The 23,602-nt window shown below is 38.3% G+C and overlaps 1 protein-coding gene across 12 annotated transcripts in view; it reads left to right on the forward strand.

Moving 5' to 3' along the window:
- Nucleotides 1-23,602, forward strand: part of PLEKHA5 (pleckstrin homology domain containing A5) — a 242,104-nt gene that overhangs the window by 213,967 nt on the left and 4,535 nt on the right. For all 12 annotated transcript variants that reach the window (XM_038576964.1, XM_038576947.1, XM_038576948.1 and 9 more), the window contains 5 exons: nucleotides 10,549-10,667; nucleotides 14,389-14,598; nucleotides 15,726-15,866; nucleotides 16,295-16,419; nucleotides 21,588-21,733. In XM_038576964.1, the coding sequence (XP_038432892.1) occupies nucleotides 10,549-10,667; nucleotides 14,389-14,598; nucleotides 15,726-15,866; nucleotides 16,295-16,419; nucleotides 21,588-21,733 (741 nt within the window). The remainder of the gene's footprint in view (nucleotides 1-10,548; nucleotides 10,668-14,388; nucleotides 14,599-15,725; nucleotides 15,867-16,294; nucleotides 16,420-21,587; nucleotides 21,734-23,602) is intronic.

Here is a 23,602-nt window from a genome sequence, read left to right on the forward strand (position 1 = left end):
AGTTTATTTATTTATTTATTTTGTGGTCTCTACACCCAACGTGGGGGGGATGAGTTCAACCCCAAGATCAAGACTTACAGACTTAGGATGCATGGGTGGCTCAGTGTTGAGCATCTGCCTTGGCTCAGGGCGTGATCCCAGATACTGGGATCCAGTCCCAACATCGGGCTCTCTGCAGGGAGCCTGCTTCTCCCTCTGCCTGTATCTCTGATTATCTCTCTCTGTGTCTGTCATGAATAAATAAATAAATCCTTAAAAAAATTAAAAAAGACTTGTTGACTCTTCCGAATGAGCCAGGCAGGCACCTCTGATACTTTTTTAAATACTGATCATTCTTCAGAGTTGTAAAGAAAAAGAACAGGTGGCGCCCTATTCAAGATAGGAAAGATAGGGGCAGCCCACGTGGCTCAGCGGTTTAGCACCTGCCTTCGGCCCAGGGCGTGATCCTGGAGTCCTGGGATCGAGTCCCACTTTGGGCTCCTTGCATGGAGCCTGCTTCTCCTTCTGCCTGTGTCTCTGCCTCTCTCTGTGTGTCTCTCATGAATAAATAAATAAAATCTTAAAAAAAAAAAGATTGGAAAGCTAGAAAAGACCAGATATAGTACAGTGCTTCAACCTTGTTTGGATTTTGATTTTTAAAAAATCTCTAGGAGCATCTGATTGGCTCAATTAGTGGAGCATGTGGCTCTTGATCTGTGGGTCATGAGTTCAAGCCCTACATTGGGTGAAGAGATTTTTTTTTTTTTAATGAGTACAATTTTTTCTAAAGATATTCTTGGGACAGTTAGGGAAATGTAAATATGTTCTAGAGATCAACAGTAAGTAATATTGTGATTATATAGGAGAATGTGTAAATGGTTCACCAAAAAGAGGGTATGTGTGTATTCACATACAGTTGATTTGAACAACATAGTTTTGAAATATGAGGGTCCACTTAAATGCAGATTTTTTTTCAATAAATACTGTATAGCACTAAAATGTATTTTCCATATGGTTTTCTTAATAAGATTTTCTTTTGTCTAGCTTACTTCGGCATAAGAATACAGTATATAACATACAAAATAATGTGTTAGTAGTTACCGGTCAACAGTAGGGTATTAGTAGTTAATTTTTTGACGGATCAAAAATTATATGCAAGGACCCCTGGCTAGTTCAGTTGAAGAGCTTGTGGTCTCTTGATCTTGGGGTCATGAATTCAAGCCCCATGTTGGGTGTATAGTCTACCTAACAAAAAAAAAAACTTACATGCAGATTTCCAACTACATGAAGAGGTCAATGTCAATAACTCCTATGTTGTTTAAAGGTCAACTGTACTTACAAGAGATAAAGTGAATATGGCAAAATGTAATTTTTTAGAAAAGTAATTATTGATCATTACCCACCAGACTGATTTTTTTAGAATCTGCTAAAGGATCACGAAGTTTGAGGGACGCCTGGGTGGCTCATTAATTTAGCGCCTGCCTTCAGCCCAGGGTGTGATCCTGGAGTCCTGGATCAAGTCCCGCGTCGGGCTTCCTGCATGGAGCCTACCTATGTCTCTGCCTCTCTCTCTTTCTCTCTCTCTCTCTCTCTCTCTCCCCCCCTCTCTGGGTCTCTCATGAATAAATAAATAAAATCTTTAAAATATACATATATATATATATATATAAAGTTTGAAAACACTAAGTGTAACACTTAGCTTTTCCCATAATTACAGTATTTTTTGTCTTCCATTTTCAGGTTTTGAGGGTATTCTTGTTTTTTCCTTAAAAAAAAAATTTGCCATGTTGAAAACATGCCAATATTTATACACCTTTCTTACTCTCATGAAAATCATTACTTCTCCTTACTGAAAGTCTTTATTAGTTTTACCTTTTCATACACAGATATGTTAAACAGTCTCATAGTCTTAGCCATATCATATTATTATAAATAACACAGGAAACATTAGATTGCAAACAAATGTTTTGGCAGTAGAACTGACTATACCCTGGCCATTTCTCTTATAGAAAGTGATTCTAATTGCTGGTTGATATCATTCTAAATTTATTGAGAAGCTTCACCAAGTTGAGGAAAAGTAAAGAAAAGAATGCTCACTTTATGTGCAGGGCGTGCCTTAGTTTGCTTGGGCTGCCATAGCAAAATTTCATAGACTGAGTGGCTTAAACAACAGAAGTTTGGGACGCCCGGGTGGCTAAGCAGTTGAGTGTCTGCCTTCTGCTCAGAGCGTGATCTCGGTCGAGGTCCAGGGATCAAGTCCCTCATCGAGCTCCCCATAAGGAGCCTGTTTTTCTCTCTGCCTATGTCTCTGCCTCTCTTTGTGTGTCTCTCTTGAATAAATAAATTTAATTTAAAAAAAAATTTATATTTACGTTCTAGAGGCTAGAAGTCCAAGATAAAAGTCTAGCAGGGTTCAGTTTCAGATGAGGATTCTCTTCCTGGCTGGCAGATGTCTGCCTCTTGCTATACCCTCACATGGCCTTTTTCTGAGTACAAGCAAAGAGAAAGCATATGTAAGCTCTCTGATGTCTCTTTTTATAAGGTTATAATCCTGTCAGATCAGGGTCCCACCTTTATGACCTCATTTAAGGTTAATTACCTCCTTATAAACTCTGTGTCCAAATAGAGTCACGCCAGGGGTTAGGACCTCAACATGAATTTTAGAAAGACAGAAACAGGAGGCTGCCATGCTGAGGAACATGGCTAGGGAAGTCTGGCCCAGTGCTTTCAGCCATAATCCGGGGAGCAGCAGATGGTTCCAGACATTGGACTATGAAGAGGGCCAGATGGAGGCCATGTTGGATCGATACTTTGAGGCTGACCCTCCCTAGCAGGTGACTGCCTCCCCTGACCCAACTGCTTGCCTTAGCCCCATTTTGCTAATTCTTCTAATCCCAGACTCTGTCTTAGTACCCTTCCTACCTCATAGCCCCAGTACCAAATTAAAAGGTATGTTTAAAATTCCGGGGGGGAGAAAAAGAATTTTAGAAAGACATAATTCAGTTTATAACAAGAGGGATCCAGTAAGTTAAAGTGGAACACTAAAATGCCTCATGACAGGACAAAGCTCAGAACCTGAACAAATTAGAAGTCTGATAGGACACCCCCTCAAGTAAACCTTGAACCTGTGAGGGCCATACTCTCAGTAAAAACCAATTAGATTTCATCAAAATGTAAAACTTCTGCCTTATTAGAATGGGAGAAAATATCAGTGTATATGTATCTGACAAAGACTTTGTATTCAGAATGTATAAACAACTCTTGCAAATCAATATAAAGACAAACAACCCAATAAAAGTAGGCAAAAGACTTTAAAACTTAACAAATAAGGTATAGGAGCATATGAAAAAGTTTACAGGGATCCCTGGGTGGCGCAGCGGTTTGGCGCCTGCCTTTGGCCCAGGGCGTGATCCTGGAGACCCGGGATCGAATCCCACGTCCGGCTCCTGGTGCATGGAGCCTGCTTCTCCCTCTGCCTGTGTCTCTGCCTCTCTCTCTGTGTCATGAATAAATAAATGTAATCTTTAAAAAAAAAAAAAAAAAAGTTTACAACTGATCAATCATAAATGCAGTTTTGATGCAAATAAAATCACACTTCACACCTTCCGGAATAGCTAAAATTAAGACTTACTACCACGTGTTTGTTAGGACATGGGACAGTTGGAACTCACATACATTTTTGGTGGTGGTAAAGGATAGAACAATAGTTTGACAGTTTCTTACAAAATTAAAATTAAATATGCAATTATCATATCTAGGAATTCTATATATTTGCCTAAGAAAAATGGAAACATCAAAAAAACTTACACAAGGATTTTCACAGCAGTTTTAATTCATAATATCAAAAATTGGGGGCAACTCCTGTCTGTAAACAAGAGTGTGGATAAATCGTGATATCTTCATATAGTGGGATAGTCCTCAGCAATTAAAAAACACTACTGATAGATGTACATGTGTTACTCTTAGCAACATCTATAAATATAAAAAAATTACGTTAAGTGAAACAAGTCAAACATAAAGGAGACATGGTAGTGTATGATTCCCTCGTATTAAGTTTGAGAATAGGCAAACTAACCTTATTGGTGATAGACAACAAAGAAGTGGTTGCCTTTGGCAGTAGGGTAGGATTGACTGGAAGAGAGTCTTGTTCAGTGATGAAGATGGTCTTTATCTTGATTGAAATAATTACAAAGGTGTATGCAGGTGCAGCTAGGGAGAAGAATACATTTATTAAACCTCACCATTTGTGCATTTAAGATCTATGCATTTTAGTTACACATTCTGTCTCAGTAAAACTAGGAAGGAACAGTAAAGACAACAACCAGAGACTTTACCGCTTCCTGTAGTTTGAAAGAATTCCACAACATTTCAGAGAGAAGGAAAGTGGGCAGATATGGAAAGTCTAAAGCAGAGAACTAAAATATTTGATAGCAATAGCATATGAAACAGGAGGAAATTTGTTGGTATTCATATGTGTTAAAGTCCTTGTATTGTTTCAGAGGATGGTAATGATCATGATTAACTTTATACTTCAAAAGTTAATTGTGCATGCTTAAGGGTAAGATAAAGTTAAGAAATAGACTGTAAACAAACTGAACAAGAATCCAAAAGAAAAAACAGGAAGTAGGGGAAATGTAAAGCAAAAAATAGGATGACAGAACTAAGCCTAAGTATATGAGTAATTATAACAAAATAATTAGACTAAATGCTTCACTTGAAAAAAGAGTATTGTCAAATTGGATTTAAATTTAAAGTATAGCTGTATCATGTTTATAAAAACATCTAAAACTTAAGGCAACAAGAAAACTTGAACCTAATGTTGTGTGAAAATATCAAGTTGTAGAAAGCTGCATAACATATAGCTCCACGTATGTGTATGTTAAAAATATGCAATACTGAAGTAGATTTTTTTTTAGGAATTCAAATATTAGAGAACTATAAAGAAAAATGGGAAAATAAATGCATAATCCAACAGTTAATTACCTCTTAGGAGAGACAGGAAAGAAGAAGGGATTAGGGAATGTTGAAAAAAGGCTATTAAAGGTAATGATGATATTTCTTAAGCTGTGTAATGACTAAATGGGTAGATAATTCTTTATGCTTGCACATATTTTATACTTCTTCCTTTGTATCTGCTCTGTTTAATAAAAGCAATAAAGAGAAATCTCTTTCATTTATCCAACCAATAATTTTGTAGTAAGTGCTAAGTAAAAATGTAGGTAGTGTATAAGTTAATGAAATATCAGGCATATAGCCAATATAGCCACGATTTGGAGAAACTTTTAAAGCACAGGTTCACAACCAACCACCTACAAACCAGATCTTTGTTCTCCTTTTCGATGAATACACAATACACGGCCAAGATTTTTTAAAAATCAGGGTGTAGGGATCCCTGGGTGGCTCAGCGGTTAAGCGCCTGCCTTCGGCCCAGGACGTGACCCCAGGTCCCAGGATCGAGTCCCACATCGGGCTCCCTGCATGGAGCCTGCCTCTCCCTCTGCCTATGTCTCTGCCTCTCTCTCTCTCTCTCTGTGTCTCTTATGAATAAATAAATAAAATATTTTTTTAAAAATCAGGGTGTATACAACACCTGAGCAGACACTTTACAATAGAGTATATTTACATAGCAAAAAGTGTATGAAAAGAAGTGCAGGGTTTTTAGTTACAGAGAACTGCAGATGAAGACCACAGTGAGATTCCACTTACAGGCCACATTGACCACATTACCACATTGACCAAGGTTAAGACTGGCATTACCTTTTTAAATTATCTAAATGTTTTTAGTAGTAGTTCAGTTGTTTTGTTGAGACTTTCCAGATATACAGTGATATCATAATTATAGTTTTCCTTTTTCCCTTTCCTAATTTTATACCTATTCTTTCTCTGGAGCCAGTAGTTGCACAATAATATTAATAGAGGTTAGTGGATATCCTAATTCTGTTGTTGACTTCAGTGGAAATGCTTTAAAATTTTTCCCATTGATTGTGCTACTGGGTTTGTGGTGGGATATGTACATTGATCATATTATGAAAGTATCTATTCTCATTTCAGTAAGTTTTTTTTTTTTTTTCTTTTAAAGATTTTATTTAGTCACTTGAAAGAGAGAGAACACAGGCTAGGGTGGGGAGGGAAGCAGAAGCAGAGGGAGAAGCAGACTCCTTGCAGGGAGCCCAACACAGGGCTCGATCCCAGGACCCTGAGATCTTGACCTGAGCCAAAGGTAGATGCTCAATTGACTGAGCCACCCAGGTACCCCAAGTCTTCCTTTCTCATGAAAGGATATTGAGTTTTATTAGATGCATTGCTAGCAATCATATTTTTCTCTTTATATATTAATATATTGAGTCACAGGTACTAAATTTTCTGAATTAAACCATCCATTTGCAGGGCACCTGGGTGGCTCAGTCAGTTAAGGGTCTGACTCTTGGGCAGCCCAGGTGGCTCAGCGGTTTAGCGCCACCTTCAGCCCAGAGCGTGATCCTGGAGGCCTGGGATCAAGTCCCATGTTGGGCTCCCTGCTTGGAGCCTGCTTCTCCCTCTGCCTGTCTCTCTCTCTCTCTCTCTCTCTCTCTCCCCCTCTGTCTCTCATGAATAAATAAAATCTTTAAAAAACAAAAAAAAAGGGAAAAAACAAAGGGGGGTCTGACTCTTCAACACAGGTCTTGATCTCAGGGTTCTGAGTTTAAACTCCACACTGGGCATGGAGCCTACCTAAATAAATAAATAAATAAATAAATAAATAAATAAATAAATAAGTAGATATTTGAAAATGTTAAAAACCATCCTTTTGCATTCCTAATATAAACCTCATTTATAGTATATTTTTCCTTTAATGTGTTACTAGATTCTATTTGATAATGATTTATTTCATATTTTTGCACTAATAGTTATAAGTAGTAGTATCTATGAATATAGGTGGCAAGATTCTTAGCCCCCCCCCCCAAAAAATGTGTTGGTTGCTAACATTTTATTAACTTTATTTGAGAGAGAGAGCACACAAGCAGGGGAAGGGGCAGAGGGAGAGGAAGAAGCAACCTCCCCGATGAGCGCAGAGCCTAATGCAGGGCTCGATCTCATGACCCAAGCTAAAGTCAGATGCTTAACTCTTGATCTCAGCTCAAGGCTTGACCTCAGGGTCTTGAGATTGAGCTCCACGTTGGGCTTCATGCTGGGCATGGAGCCTATTTTAAAAAATGGGGACTTTGTAGCTTTTCTTTAAAACTCAATAGACATAGACAGGACACCTGGGTGCTCAGCAGTTGAGCGTCTGCCTTTGGCTCAGGGTATGATCCCACAGTCCCGGGATTGAGTCCCACATCGGGCTCTCTGCATGGAGCCTGCTTCTCCCTCTGCCTGTGTCTCTGCCTCTCTGTCTCTGTGTCTCTCATGAATAAATAAATAAATAAAACCATCAATCAATCAATCTCAATAGACCTAGGGGCATTTGGCTGGCTCAGTTGGTAGAGCATACAACTCTCAATCTCAGGATTGTACATTTGAACCCCACCTAAAAAACTCAGTGAACCTAGCCAGAATGCCTGTTTCAATAGCACTTGGTTTCCTGGACCTGAGTAGTTTCTATCCCCTTCAGATAGGATATGGGGAGGAAAGTTGCTGTGTATCACTTGTGTAACATTTTTAATCCCTGTTGGCAAAGCATTTAGTACATAAGTAGAATAAGGACTACACTATTCTGTTTGTGCATATTTTATTCCATTCTTTTTTTCTGGTTTCTACATAGTCCTAATGCCGCATGATCTGTATTAGATAAATATGACCAGTCAAGTTTATAAAATTTAGCAACTATTTAATAAGTGACTTTAACTCATCAGTAGAAATTTTTTGAATTGGAAAAAAGTAAAGAAGTTGATAATTTGTTCCATCAATGCATGTCTTTACTATTAAAATATACCTTGACTGATGTATGTTCTCTATAGGGTTTGGATTCTTCCTCAAAGTTTACCTCTTAAAATTTAGGTGTTTTTCTTTTTTTCTTTATTTTTTTTTTTAAGATTTTATTTATTCATGAGAGACACAGAGAGAGAGAGGCAGAGACATAGGCAGAGAGAGAAGCAGTCTCCATGCAGGGAGCCCAATGTGTGGGACTCGATTCCAGGACTCCAGGATCACGCCCTGGGCCAAAGGGAGGTCTCAACCACTGAGCCACCCAGGCATCCCTTTTTCTTTTTTCTTTTTTTTTTTTTTTTTGTAATCTCTACACCCAACATGGAGCTCATACTCAACAACCCTGAGATTAAGAGTTGCATACTTACCCAACTAAGCCAACAATGAACCCATAGGTGTTGGAGTTGTTTGTTTTTTGACTAACAGTCATAAGCTCTCATTGAATAAATTGTCTGAAGTATGCAGATCAAATTATGCCATAATTTGTACCACGTGACCTAAAGTGAGGCTTTTAAAAATGGATCACTAGCTGGGATAATAGAAGCTTTCTCTTTGTTTGAACTGCAAAATTACCTATGTTGTGTATCAACTCAACTCTTCACATTCTTAAATATACCTTATAATACTAATAGAGTTCTTTTTTTAATACGATTTTCCTTTCTTTTTTTTAAATTTTTTATTTATTTATGATAGTCAAACACAGAGAGAGAGAGAGGCAGAGACACAGGCAGAGGGAGAAGCAGGCTTCATGCACCGGGAGCCCGACGTGGGATTCAATCCCGGGTCTCCAGGATCGCGCCCTGGGCCAAAGGCAGGCGCCAAACCGCTGCGCCACCCAGGGATCCCTACTAATAGAGTTCTTAAACAATATTAAAACCTGAGCTACCAATTGGTGTATAATTGAAAGGAGTCCTAAATGATTGACCTACCATCTGTCTTTGGGGAAGAAATTAGACTTCCTTTTAACTTTTTCCGTTAGTTGATGTAACTGTAAGTGAACCCAAAGAGAATGATGTTTTTCTTTTTCCCTTTTTTTTTTTTTAAGAAAACCATTGAGATTTTAACAATTTTTCTTTTGCCAGTATCCTCCTGGATAATAGTACACAAGATGACCACAATATAAATGTATACATTTTATATGTTAACTTACTTTTAGTTTTTATTGTTATTGTATTAATGATGTTGTGTTCTATGGTGTATGTTCATTTTAGAAATTTTTAAAAACAGGGATCCCTGGATGGCACAGCGGTTTAGCACCTGCCTTTGGCCCAGGGTGCGATCCTGGAGTCCCGGGATCGAGTCCCACATCGGGCTCCCGGTGCATGGAGCCTGCTTCCCTCTCTGCCTCTCTCTCTCTCTCTCTCTCTGTGTGACTATCATAAATAAATTAAAAAAATTTAAAAAAGAAATTTTTAAAAACACAGAAAGTGACAGTGATTCCCTATAGGGTGACTTGTTAATGTTGTTAGTGGACTCTTTATTAAAATAGTACAGTATGACTGGAAAGAGAGCAAATGGAAATTAAAGACATGTAGGTAAATTACTTAACCTCTTTGGGTCATGCCTTTCCTGATCTTTGATATGTGAGAAGATTAAAGTACTTTCAATCTCTGAAAATGTTGTGAATGGAAAGAAGGCTAAAGTAGAAGCTCCAGCCATGCTGTTGCTGAGCTATATGGACTTGAGGAAGTAAATTAATGCAGGTAGATATTGCACTTCATTCATCTTTTTTTCTTAAGAAGGTTCTTGTGAGGATATATATGATCCATTGGTTATTACTAATTTTATAATTAACTTTTTTGATGTTGTCTATTACCGTAGAACTTTAGGTCAAGTACATTAGACTACTACATTTTCCCTGGTTCTTTTCAAAAGATAAATTTGCCTTTTAGAGCGCCTTGCTGGCTTGTCAGTAGAGCACGTAGACTCTTAATCTCGGGGTCGTAAATTGAAGCTCCACTGGGTATAGAGATTACTTAAAAAGAGAATCTTTAAAAAAGTAAACAAAAATTAATTTGCCCCTTTTTTTTTGAGAGAGAGAGAGTACACGCTAGTGAGGGAAGGGGGTGCAGAGGAAGAGGGAGAAAGAATCTTAGGTAGTGCAGAGTTCACAATGCTGAGATCATGACCCAAGCAGAAATCAGGAGTCAGACACTTAACCAATTGAACCACTCAGGCACTCCCAATAAATTTGCCTTTTGATTTTAAAAGTGTCAGAGTGGGGGACTCCTGGGTGGCTCAGTGGTTCACGTGTCTCCCTTTGGACCAGAGCGTGATCCTGGAGTCCCGGAATCAAGTCCCACATTGATTGGGACTCCCTACATAGAGCCTGCTTCTCTCTCTGCCTATGTCTCTGCCTCTCTCTCTCTCTCTCTCTGTCTCTCATGAATAAATAAATAAAGTCTTAAAAAAAAAACTCAGAGGGGAACCTGGATGGCTCAGTCAGGTAAGCATCAGACTCTTGATCTCTGCTCGGATCTTGATCTCAGGGTTGGGAGCTTATGCCCAGCATTTTTTTAAGCCTACTTTTTTTAAGCCTACATTTTTAAGCCTACTTAAAAATAAAATTAAATAAAATAAAAGCCTCAGACATTGAGTATGTCAAAAGAAAGCAATGTTGTGTGAAAGATGTTTTGTAGAACTTACTACTCTTTTAATTTTTAGGTTCCCACTTTCCTGTTGGAGTAGTCCCTCCCAGAACAAAATCACCAACACCTGAATCTTCAACAATAGCCTCCTATGTAACCTTAAGGAAAACTAAGAAGATGATGGATTCAAGAACGGTATTTAACTTAGAAGTTAATTTCTAGAAGGATTCTTAAGCCTCTATATTGCTTTCTCATACATAATTCCCCCCCCTTTTTTTAGTGTTTCACCAAAAAAATTTTTACATACTCAAGAAAAACTTAGTAATCTTAATTTTTTTAAATTACATTCGGGAAATTAGCGCGTAGGGGACAGACCTACTCAATACCTACTCTAGGTTTGTTTTGATCCAGAGGGTCCACAATTTGTAGAATCTATTCTCATATAGCTGCCCTATGTTACATCTCCTGACACCTCTCTAAGAATTTCTTTGATGAAAGTGATAGACATATCCTGTGGTCAACTAAGGTAATGGATTTCCAAGCTAACCTGAGTTTAGAGGGCTTTTAGCTATGGTAGGTTTGGAGTTTGCCAGTCCTCTGGTGACCCTGAGAAATGTGAACTGAGATTGGGAAATAAATTCTGTATTTCACATATTCACCTGAGATCCATTTAATTCAGCCTGCTGTAAACCAGTATAAGCTTGATCATTTTGGGAACATTGTCAGGATACTTAACTCCTTTCACCAGGTAGTCTCAGAAATTTGGGTGCAAAGAATGTAGGTTTTTTTAAGATTTTTTTTTTTTTTTTAAGAGAGCACAGTGGTGGGAGGGGGAGGGCAAAAAGAGGAGGAGGAGCACACTCCTCTCTGAGCAGGAAGTCTGATGCAGAGCTTGATCCTAGGACCCAGGATCATGACCCGAGCCGAAGATAGATACCTAACAGACTGAGCCACCTAGGCACCCAAGAATTTTTACTTTTCATCTTTATAAACTCTCTACTTATTTGGTATGAGGCAATTTGATAATTTTAAGCTAGAAGAATGAAAAATACTACAAATGATAAGATTTATGGTTATTCTTGAAAAATATTAAAATACAGCTACAAAGTATGTGTGTAAAACACCTGACAAGTTTATATACAAGAAATATTTTTTAATTAGTACAAAATTGTAAAGATCTAGGAAGATAATTACTATAGAATAAAAATTAATGAGCAACTATATATCCATATTAACATTAGTGGTCATGGTTTTATAATAGCATTGTTTTTTCATAGTTAGGCTTTTTCTTTTAAAGATTGAAAGAGTATTTTTTTGGAAATTATAATATGAAAATAAATCAACAGAAAAAGGTTTTAAAAATACGTGTTGGGGATCCCTGGGTGGCACAGCGGTTTAGCACCGGCCTTTGGCCCAGGGTGCGATCCTGGAGACCCAGGATCGAGTCCCATGTCGGGCTCCCGGTGCATGGAGCCTGTTTCTCCCTCTGCCTCTTTCTCTCTGTGTGACTATCATGGAATAAATAAGTAAAATCTTTAAAAAAAAAAAAAAAAAAAATACGTGTTGAGGGGTACTCAGCTGGCTCCACTGAAAGAGCATACGACTCTTCATCTCAAGGTTGTGAGTTCAAGCCCCATGTTGCTTGTAGAGATTACTTGAAAATAAAATCTTTAAGAATTTAAAATAAAATTTAAGATAAAAATGCATGTTGAAGGATGCCTGGCTGGTTCATTCAGTAGAACATGCAACTCTTGATCTTGTAGTCATGAGTTCAAGCCCCACATTGGGTATAGTAGAGCTTACATTAAAAAAAAGTTAAAATATGTGTTGAAATGAAAAAGAAACATATTCAGTAGATTTATATTCTATAACTATTTTTAGTATATAACTATCTTAAATAGTAGATATCTTCTATTTAAGAAATAGTATGGAAGTCTACAGTTCTAAAATATCGGTACAGGGAAGGCATTTATAACCAAACTCAATACCAGAATAAAATACTTGGAGCATAATAGACAAGTTCCTTAAGAGATGAGGAGTGAATGTAGACCAGTTATTTTTAAGAGTTTCTTTATGGAAAATATGTTAAGTAATTCACAAATATATGATAATTTTTCAACCCCATAATAATTTTTAAAATGCTAACTAAAACTGCAAAGAGACCGTTTCTAGTTATCATTGGAGAAAAAAAATCTAAAAATTAACAATATCTGGCATTTAAAAACAATAGATCTTTAATAATATGACAACTTGGAAGAAGTTGCAGTTGACATTTTTGTATAAACGTAGAAAAGCCGGGAAGACTACATTTGTAGTTACTAAAAATAAAAGGATAAAATAAGAAACTTAATAAAATGCAAGACAAAAATAAAAGGAAGGGATGCTATAGGAGCTAGTTACCAATCTGTAGCTAGAATTTACTTTTTTTTTTATGATTTTTCGGTTTGTTTGGTATTTTGTTTTCCAAAGTGTGAACGTGTTTTATTGTACATATAATGGAGAATCATCATCACTTGTGCACATTAAGGCTTTTCAGTTTTTACTTGAGCTTTTAAAGATATTTATTCTATAAAATTGAATATGGCTCTAGAGCTATAGCTCCTGCCCTACCGGCATTTTTCAGATTGCAAGAGAGAGAAAGATCTTAGAGGGTTTGCCTGACACACTGCTTTGTCACAGAAATGCTTATCTCTGCCCTGGGTTCTTTTGAAAGCAAGCAACTTCACCAATGTCTCAGTCCCCACCAACTCAGACAAGAGACATAAAGAAGAAACCTATGGACTCTATGCCATAGATTCTACTATATGATTAATATTTAAATGTTCTAGGGATCCCTGGGTGGCGCAGCGGTTTAGCGCCTGCCTTTGGCCCAGGGCGCGATCCTGGAGACCCGGGATCGAATCCCACGTCAGGCTCCCGGTGCATGGAGTCTGCTTCTCCCTCTGCCTGTGTCTCTGCCTCTCTCTCTCTCTCTGTGACTATCATAAATAAATAAAAATTAAAAAAAATATATATTTAAATGTTCTAGTATATAAAATAAGCTAAATTTTGCTTATGACTAATATTGAAGTTCTTATTTTGCATTTTATACCAATATTGTTTTATTCTTTAATAAGTAAAGAAGTGAGATTTGGTTATTTATGTGACAAATATTTTTAAACCCTTCAGTAAGTCATAAAAATGAGCCATAAACACATGTATATATATAGTTTTCAAATAAAACCATCTGATTTATGGAACATAGTATTTCTGTAGTTCTTTTATTGATCATAAACGAAGGATTTTTCTCTATAAGCCGTCTCTCAGTAAATGTGTGACTTAAAACATTACATTTTCATTAAAATAAGTATCTGAGGTGCCTGGCTGGCTCAGTTAGTAGATCATGCTACTCTTGATCTTGGGGTTATAAGTTCAAGGCCCATGTTGGGTATAGAGATTACTTAAAGATAAAATCTGGGGGGGGATTATAAAAAATAAATCTCATATATTTAGAAGCTGTGCCCCCCATTTTTCCCTAGTTTGAGTTTTATACAATTTCCTGTTTCAGTGACCATGTATCACCAATTACTAGTGAAGGATAAAACAGTTTGCCTTTCTGGTGTTAACAGACCTCCATTTTTGACTTTGAGAAAAAAAATAAATGCACTTTTTTTTTTAAGAGATTATTTTTTGTTTGTTTGTTTGTTTGTTTGTTTGACAGAGAGAGAGCACAAGCAGGGTGAAGGGGAGAGAGAGAGAGATGTAGGGCTCGATCCCAGGACCCGCGGAGGTTATGACCTGAGCTGAAGGCAGACGCTTAACTGACTGAGCTACCCAGGCGCCCCAATAAATGCACTTTAGAACATTTTTTCTTCCAACATACTTTTCAGAAGTTATTCTGCATCTTTGTGTTCATGTGTCTATTTTTAATTTAAAGGAAAGACCAAGAAGTGCAGTGGACCAGCTTTGTTTGGCTGAAAGTACCCGGCCTAGGATGACTGTGGAAGAGCAAATGGAAAGAATAAGGAGACATCAACAAGCATGCTTGAGGGAAAAGAAAAAAGGGTTAAATGTTATTGGTGCTTTAGACCAGTCACCCTTACAAAGCCCTTCAGTTTTAAGGGATAATCCATTCAGGACTACCCAGGTACATCAATTGCATTTAATCATTCTTCTGTGTAAATCTAGTATCGCTTGAATCAGGATCATGGAGTTACAGAATTGATGGGTTTTCAAATGTCTGCAGTGTGGATAGTTATTTTATATTATTTAATTCCCATAATAATAAGGTAGTAGAGTGGAAATAGCCTGAGTTAAAAAATCAGAGCTATATTATTTGTTGGCTATCCTTGTACCAGTTGTGGACTTAATCTTCTCTACTGTAAATTAGATGATGATACAGCCCATCCGATGTACTTCACAGAGTTACTAAGAAGATAAAAGTGCTTTCAGCAAATAGGAAATGCTACACAGGTTACCAAGATAGTCCCCAATTCCCCCTCCAATAAAATGTGTATTACTCTGTCCTAATTTAACTATGACCTAAATTATAGCAGGAGAGAGCTTCTAAGTCTACTATTCATCACATTCCAACCTCAGCCTTGTGAAGTGATAACCATTCCATTTCTTATTATTTGTTTGTTACCCCAATTTATGAAGACAGGTTAACAGACTAGCAAGCCTTGCTCAGTAGCTTCTGCCTGGATCTTTCCCTATTAGTAAACATGTATCAAAGTGTTGCTCTGTCTTCCTAGAAATCCCTTTTCTATCTAATCAAGAGCTTGCAGGCATTGCTACTAAAGATTTAGAAGATTAACAATTGAATAATTGCACATTCTACAAATTACAAAATGGAAAAATAAAAGATGAGAAAAAAAATCTGTGGAATACTGAGATAGATAGATAGATAGATAGATAGATAGATAGATAGATAGATAGATACTTTTTTTTCCTCTGTTGGTTTTATAAGGAAACCTCCTTGTAAGTGAAGATCAGCCTTTTTTCAAAATTAACGGGTGCTATCTAAAAACTTTACATGGCTGGGATCCCTGGGTGGCTCAGTGGTTGAGCGGCTGCCTTCAACCCAGGGCATGATCCTGGAGTTCTGGTATCGAGTCCCACATCAGGCTCTCTGCATGGAGCCTGCTTCTCCTGCTGCCTATGCCTCTGCCTCTCTCTCTCTGTCGCTCATAAATAAATAAATAAAATATTTTGAGAAAAAAAAACTTTGCATGGCTTTATAGTATGAATCTCTGCTGTGTATTTTTTGGACAGCCTCGAAGAAGGGATGATAACATTAAGGAATTGGATACCGTCGTTAGAGAAAATGATGTAAAGCCGAACCACGAAACTCCTGCAGCAGAAATTGTTCAACTAAAAGAAGCTGAACCTCAAAATATGGATTTCAGCAAAGAGGTAGATTATCTTAGAACAGATATTCCAAAGGGGTAGTTTTTTGAATATTAGATCAAGTGGTAAGGCTGAAAATAATTATGTTTCATTTCATTGGAGAGACCATAAGTCTAAGTGAAATGATCAATTTTGTTTAACCTGAGAGATGTATTCAGCACATCAGAAAAATGGGTTAATTGAACAGTTAAAACATAATCAAGGTTAGAATAAATTACTGTTAACCTCAATTAAAGAATCTCATATCCCAGAGCTGCTAGCTATTAGCAATATGCATTATCCCTCTAGGCAAATAATTCTTTGCATCTAGTAGTGAAGAATGTTAATATTTCTCATATACTTGAATCTCAATATGTATTTCAGTTACTATTTGACAGGGTATCATTTAATGACGAACTTTTATTTTTTTAATCATTTTTCTTCTTCTTCTATAGTTTAAAAAAACTGAGGACATTTTTTCCAAAACGCTCTTCAAACCTGAACCAAATGGAGTAAGTTCAGAAGAAATGATAGATAAAGAGGGAAACCAAGAGAAAATGCCTGAAGATGTTTCATGCAGGTAATAATTAGGGAAAGCAACAAAGGAATCACTCCCAAAACTATATAACTACTTAATAATGGTGAACTCCTGATTCAAAAAGTCTTGGATTCCTGTCCCAACTTGGCTATTTAAGAGTTATTTAGGATCTTGAGCAATTTACATAACCTCCCTAAACTGCAGGTTCCTTACTTGTAAAAATGGGGATAATAGTACCTGTCTCACAAATGTGTTACAATGATTAAGTAAGAAAGCACAGGTATTGCATTTAACACTTATTAGCACCTAGAAATTCAATAAAGACCTTTAAAAGAGTGGCAAAAGTTACATTGTCTCAGCATTGCCTGTATAATGGATCAGTAATGATAGACACTGATCAGAAATCCAAGGTATCTGATGTGTTCCAAAAGTCATAATGATTTGCTATTTATTTTTAAGCTGTATTTCTTTTTCTTTTGTATATATTTTTTATTGGAGTTCGATTTGCCAACATATAGTATAACACCCAGTGCTCATCCCATCAGGTGCCCCCTTCAGTGCCCATCACCCAGTCACCCCATCCCCCTGCCCACCTCCTCTTCCATTACCCATTGTTCATTTCCCAGAGTTAGGAGTCTCTCATGTTCTGTCTCCCTTACTGATATTTCCCACTCATTTTCTCTCCTTTCCCCTTTAATCCCTTTCACTGTTTTTTATATTCCCCAAATGAATGAGACTATATAATGTTTGTCCTTCTCTGATTGACTTATTTCACTCAGCATAATACCTTCCAGTTCCATCCACGTTGAAGCAAATGGTGGGTATTTGTCATTTCTAATGGCTGAGTAATATTCCATTGTATACATAAACCACATCTTCTTTATCCATTCATCTTTCGATGGACACCAAGGCTCCTTCCACAGTTTGGCTATTGTGGCCATTGCTGCTAGAAACATCGGGGTGCAGGTGTCCTGCCGTTTCACTGCATCTGTATCTTTGGGGTAAATCCCCACAGTGCAATGGCGCTAGGTCGTAGGGCAGGTCTATTTTTACCTGTTTGAGGAACCTCCACACAGTTTTCCAGAGTGGCTGCACCAGTTCACATTCCCACCAACAGTACAAGAGGGTTCCCCTTTCTCCACATCTTCTCCAACATTTGTTGTTTCCTGTCTTGTTAATTTTCCCCATTCTCACTGGTGTGAGGTGGTATCTCATCGTGGTTTTGATTTGTACTTCGCTGATGGCAAGTGATGCGGAGTATTTTCTCATGTGCATGTTGGCCATGTCTATGTCTTCCTCTGTGAAATTTCTGTTCATGTCTTTTGCCCATTTCATGATTGGATTGTTTGTTTCTTTGGTGTTGAGTTTAATAAGTTCTTTATAGATCCTGGAAACTAGCCCTTTATCTGATACGTCATTTGCAAATATCTTCTCCCATTCTGTAGGTTGTCTTTTAGTTTTGTTAACTGCTTCTTTTGCTGTGCAGAAGCTTTTGATCTTGATGAAGTCCCAGTAGTTCATTTTTGCTTTTGTTTCCCTTGCCTTCATAGATGTATCTTGCAAGAAGTTGCTGTGGCCAAATTCAAAAAGGGTGTTGCCTGTGTTCTCCCCTAGGATTTTGATGGAATCTTGTCTCACATTTAGATCTTTCATCCATTTTGAGTTTATCTTTGTGTATGGTGAAAGACAGTGGCCAGGTTTCATTCTTCTGCATATGGATGTCCAATTTTCCCAGCACCATTTATTGAAGAGACTGTCCTTTTTGCAGTGGATAGTCTTTCCTGCTTTGTCAAATATTAGTTGACCATAGAGTTGAGGGTCCATTTCTGGGGTCTCTATTCTGTTCCATTGATTTATGTGTCTATTTTTGTTCCAGTACCACACTGTTTTGATGATCACTGCTTTGTAGTACAAGCTGAAATCTGCCATTGTGATGCCCCCGGCTCTGGTTTTCTTTTTCAATATTCCCCTGGCTATTCAGGGTCTTCTCTGATTCCACACAAATCTTAAGATGATTTGTTCCAACTCTCTGAAGAAAGTCCATGGTATTTTGATAGGGATTGCATTAAATGTGTAAGTTGCCCTTGGTTGCATTGACATTTTCACAATATTAATTCTTCCAATCCATGAGCATGGAATATTTTTCCATCTCTTTGTGTCTTCAGTTTCTTTCAGAAGCGTTCTGTAGTTTTTAGAGTATAGATCCTTAACCTCTTTGGTTAGGTTTATTCCTAGGTATCTTATGCTTTTAGGTGCAATTGTAAATGGGATTAACTCCTTAATTTCTCTTTCTTCAGTCTCATTGTTAGTGTATAGAAATGCCACTGATTTCTGGGCATTGATTTTGTATCCTGCCACACACTGCCGAATTCCTAGGTGAGTTCTAGCAATCTTGGGGTGGAGTCTTTATGTAGAGTATCATGTCATCTGCAAAAAGGGAGAGTTTGACTTCTTCTTTGCCAATTTAAATGCCTTTTATTTCTTTTTGTTGCCTGATTGCTGAGGCTAGGACTTCTAGTACTATGTTGAATAGCAGTGGTGAGAGTGGACATCCCTGTCGTGTTCCTGATTTTAGGGGAAAGGCTCCCAGTGTTTCCCCATTGAGAATGATGTTTGCTGTGGGCTTTTAATAGATGGCTTTTAAGATGCTGAGGAATGTTCCCTCTATCCCTACACTCTGAAGAGTTTTGGTCAGGAATGGATGCTGTATTTTGTCAAATGCTTTCTCTGCATCTATTGAGAGGATCCTATGGTTCTTGGTTTTTCTCTTGCTGATATGATGAATCACATTGATTGTTTTACAAGTGTTGAACCAGCCTTGCGTCCCGGGGATAAATCCTACTTGGTCATGGTGAATCATCTTCTTAATGTACTGTTGGATCCTATTGGCTAGTATCTTGTTGAGAATTTTTGCATCCTTGTTCATCAGGGATATTGGTCTATAATTCTCTTTTTTGGTGGGGTCTTTGTCTGCTTTTGGAATTAGGGTGATGCTGGCCTCATAGAACAAGTTTGGAAGTACTCCATCCCTTTCTATCTTTTGGAACAGCTTTAGTAGAATAGGTATTGTTTCTTCTTTATAGCTGTATTTCTTTTTTTTTTTTTAAGATTTTATTTATTTATGCCTGAGAGACATAGAGAGAGAAAGAGAGGCAGAGACACAGGCAGAGGGAGAAGCAGGCTCCATGCAGGGAGCCTGACATGGGACTCCATCCTGGATCTCCAGGATCAGGCCCTGAGCTGAAGGCAGCAGTGCCAAACTGCTAAGCCACCGGGGCTGCCCTATAGCTGTATTTCTTGACTGGCCTTCTTATGTGTATATCCTCAATCTCACGCTTCATTAGAAAAATCACCAGAGCTGGAAAAGAGAAATGCAATGATTTTATGTTACTTAGAATGCCTTTATTTCGTCAATGAATAGCAAGATTGAATTTGAAAAACTTTTGGCAATAGCTGATAAGAAAAAAAAAAGAAAACCTGCTGTTTTGTTAACAGCCATAGATTAGAACACATCTAGTATATTAAAAATCTATGAGTTTAATGATCCAACAACTGCAAAAAATAATTTGTTGGCCGTTTTGGACAATGCTAATGGAATTGAACAATATTCCTCAATGGCTGGAAAAGCTGTTAGCTGAAAGTCTGTCAGGGAACTTTATGAGTGGTTCAAGAAACCCTTGAACTGGGCAGCTCGAGTGGCTCAGTGGTTTAGCTCTGCCTTCAGCCCAGGGCGTGATCCTGGAGACCCGGGATTGAGTCCCGCATCGGGCTCCCTGCATGGAGCCTGCTTCTCCCTCTGCCTGTGTCTCTGCCTCTCTCTCTCTGTATCTCTCATGAATAAATAAATAAAATCTTTAAAAAAAACAAAAAGAAAAGAAACCGTTGAACTCACTGATCTTTTTTAACATAACGAAAAGAAACAACCTGTTAATGCAATAGTGCATGAACCCCACTTGATAAGATATTATCTTCCCCGTTCCCCACAAAACCTATATCCAATCAAGCCTCAAAGTCCTATCATTTTTATTAAAAATAAGAGCAATATAATCATCAAAATACAGAATGTGGTAAACTATGTAGGATGGGTAAAACCAGGTTCTTTCACATAGTGTTAAAAAATAAAGGGGAAGTGGGTGGGGGGTGGGGGTGACTGGGTGACGGGCACTGAAGGGAGCAATTGATGGGATGAGCATTGGGTGTTATTCTATATGTTGGCAAATTGAACACCAATTAAAAAAAATTTATAAACTAAAAAAAGAATAAAAAATAAAAAGGATGTGTTGTGTGGGATAGGGTATTTTGGATTAAAGTTAACTTTAAGGGGATCCCTGGGTGGCGCAGCGGTTTGGCGCCTGCCTTTGGCCCAGGGCGCGATCCTGAAGACCCGGGATCGAATCCCACGTCAGGATCCCGGTGCATGGAGCCTGCTTCTCCCTCTGCCTGTGTCTCTGCCTCTCTCTCTCTCTGTGTGACTATCATAAATAAATAAAAATTAAAAAATAAATAAATAAATAAAGTTAACTTTAAGAGACTTGTCAGGCAAATACAATACATATATCGACTTTGGATCTGCTTGAAACTTGTAACTCTAAAATGATATAATGAGCCAATCAAGAAAATCTGAGCACTGACTGGATATTTGATGACATTAAGATATTATATTATTGGGATCCCTGGGTGGCGCAGCGGTTTGGCGCCTGCCTTTGGCCCAGGGCGCGATCCTGGAGACCCGGGATCGAATCCCACATCAGGCTCCCAGTGCATGGAGCCTGCTTCTCCCTCTGCCTGTGTCTCTGCCTCTCTCTCTCTCTCTGTAACTATCATAAATAAATAAAAATTAAAAAAAAAAGATATTATATTATTATAAGTACAAACTGAAGTTTTTACAGATTGAATGATATGTCTGAAATCTGCTTTAAAATAGTATGGAAAGTAGAAGACTGGGAGTTTAAATGAAACAAAATTGGTACAACGTTGATCGCCTGAGTGTACAGGTTTCATGTATGATTTGCTCTAATTTTTTTGTGTTTAAAAACTTCTATGGGGGGAGGAGAAGAAAAGAGATTAATTAAAAGCAAAATGTTAGCAGTTACTAAATATAGATGGTGGCATTTTCGTGTATGGTAAATTTTCGTAATGATAAATTGGAAGAAAAAAATGTATTGTATTCTGTAATAACAAGTTTTAAAACATCAGTCTATTTTCATTAGCCCACAGGATGAGACACAGATCATAAATCATAAAGCAGAAAGCCACCCTGAAGAAAATATAAAGGACAATATTCATGAGCAGGAAGAAACGATTGTTTCTTATGAACAAACTCCTGAAGCTTCTAGAGAAAGTCAAACGATGGCAGGTAGATATTTCATGTTTCATACTTTTCTCAGTGGGGTGTCCTCTGAACTTCTGCATTTATAGTTTGCCTTCCCACATGCACCTTCAGGAAGATTGCCACTGCCCCCATCTGGGAAGGGGGGGGCATCTATCTTGATCCACCACATCTCTCCCGACTCGGGGGTAACTTCTTTCTCTCTCTCTTTTTCGTCTGAACCTTAACACATATACCATAAATTTTTTCTAATAAAATATTCCAGAACTTGGAAAATGCATCTGTTTCCCTGAGGCTGGATTCTCAGTCTTCACAAACCTACCACCTTGGAGACTATAGAAGATTTAATACCTAAACTAAGTAGAATGGGTTTGTTTACTGTAACCCCTGGTATAATCCACATCTGGGTTTTTCTTTGATAGAAGATCATGATCCGGGGCACCTGGGTGGCTCAGTGATTGAGCATTTGCCTTCAACTCAGGGCTTGATCCTGGAGTTCCAGGATGGAGTCCCACATCAGGCTCTCTGCATGGAGCCTGCTTCTCCCCACTCTGCCTATGTCTCTGCCTCTTTCTCTAGGTCTGTGAATAAATAAATAAAATCTTTTTTTAAAAAATTAATTTAAAAAAAAAGAAGATCATGATCCATAGTGTGTCAAAAGATAGGGGCTCCTGGGTGGCTTGGTCAGTTAAGCATCTGACTCTTGAGTCTGGCTCAGGTCATTGATCTTAGGGTTGTGAGATGGAGCCTCATGTTGGGCTCTATGCTGAGCGTGAAGTCTGCTTAAGATTCTTCCCCTCAGGGATCCCTGGGTGGCGCAGCGGTTTGGCGTCTGCCTTTGGCCCAGGGCAGGATCCTGGAGACCCAGGATCGAGTCCCACGTCGGGCTCCCGGTGCATGGAGCCTGCTTCTCCCTCTGCCTGTGTCTCTGCCTCTCTCTCTCTCTCTCTCTCTCTCTCTGTGACTATCATAAATAAATAAAGAAAAAAAAAAAAAAGATTCTTCCCCTCTCTCTGCTCCCCCATCTCTCACTCTCTAAAAAATGTTAATTAGGGATCCCTGGGTGGCACAGCGGTTTAGCGCCTGCCTTTGGCCCAGGGCGCGATCCTGGAGACCCAGGATCGAATCCCATGTCGGGCTCCTGGTGCATGGAGCCTGCTTCTCCCTCTGCCTATGTCTCTGCCTCTCTCTCTCTCTGTGTGACTATCATAAATAAATAAAATTTAAAAAAAAAATGTTAATTAAAAATAATATTAAAAATGTCTATGCTACTTTCTTTTTTGTTTTTCACATATTTTATTTATCTATTTGAGAGAGAGAGAGGGGAAGCAGCAGGGAGAGGGAGAAGCAGGCTCCCCACTGAGCACTGAGGCCTTTGTAAGGCTTGATCCCAGGACCCCAGGATCTGAAAGCCAGATGCTTTCATGACCTTAAAGCAGATGCCTCACCAACTGAGCCATCCAGGCACTCCTCCTGTTTGTTTTGTTTTGTTCATTTGTTTTTGGAATCTTCACAGATTTAATTTTCTCTTTTTCTTTATGATATTTGGCAAGGGGTGGGGATGAGGGGGATCATACCACTAGTCCATATTATTAACATTGGTTTTCATAGTCCATAAGCAAAAAACCATTAATAATCCACCCTCCTGGGGCACCTGGGTGACTCAGTGGGTTAAGGGTCTGCCTTCAACCAAGATCATGATCCAAGGTCCTGGGGTCAAGGTCCCTGCTCAGGAGGGATCTGTTTCTCTCCCTCTGACCCTCCCCCTCCTCGTGTGTGTGCACACACTCCTTCTCTCAAATAAATAAAATCTTTACAAAAATAATCCTCCCTCCTTTCATCCTCCTCTCCATCATTTTATAGAAGGGCAAATACAATGCAATTCAATTATCTGAG

The sequence above is a fragment of the Canis lupus genome, chromosome 27 (genome assembly GCF_011100685.1).
Source record: "Canis lupus familiaris isolate Mischka breed German Shepherd chromosome 27, alternate assembly UU_Cfam_GSD_1.0, whole genome shotgun sequence".
NCBI lineage: Eukaryota > Metazoa > Chordata > Mammalia > Carnivora > Canidae > Canis > Canis lupus.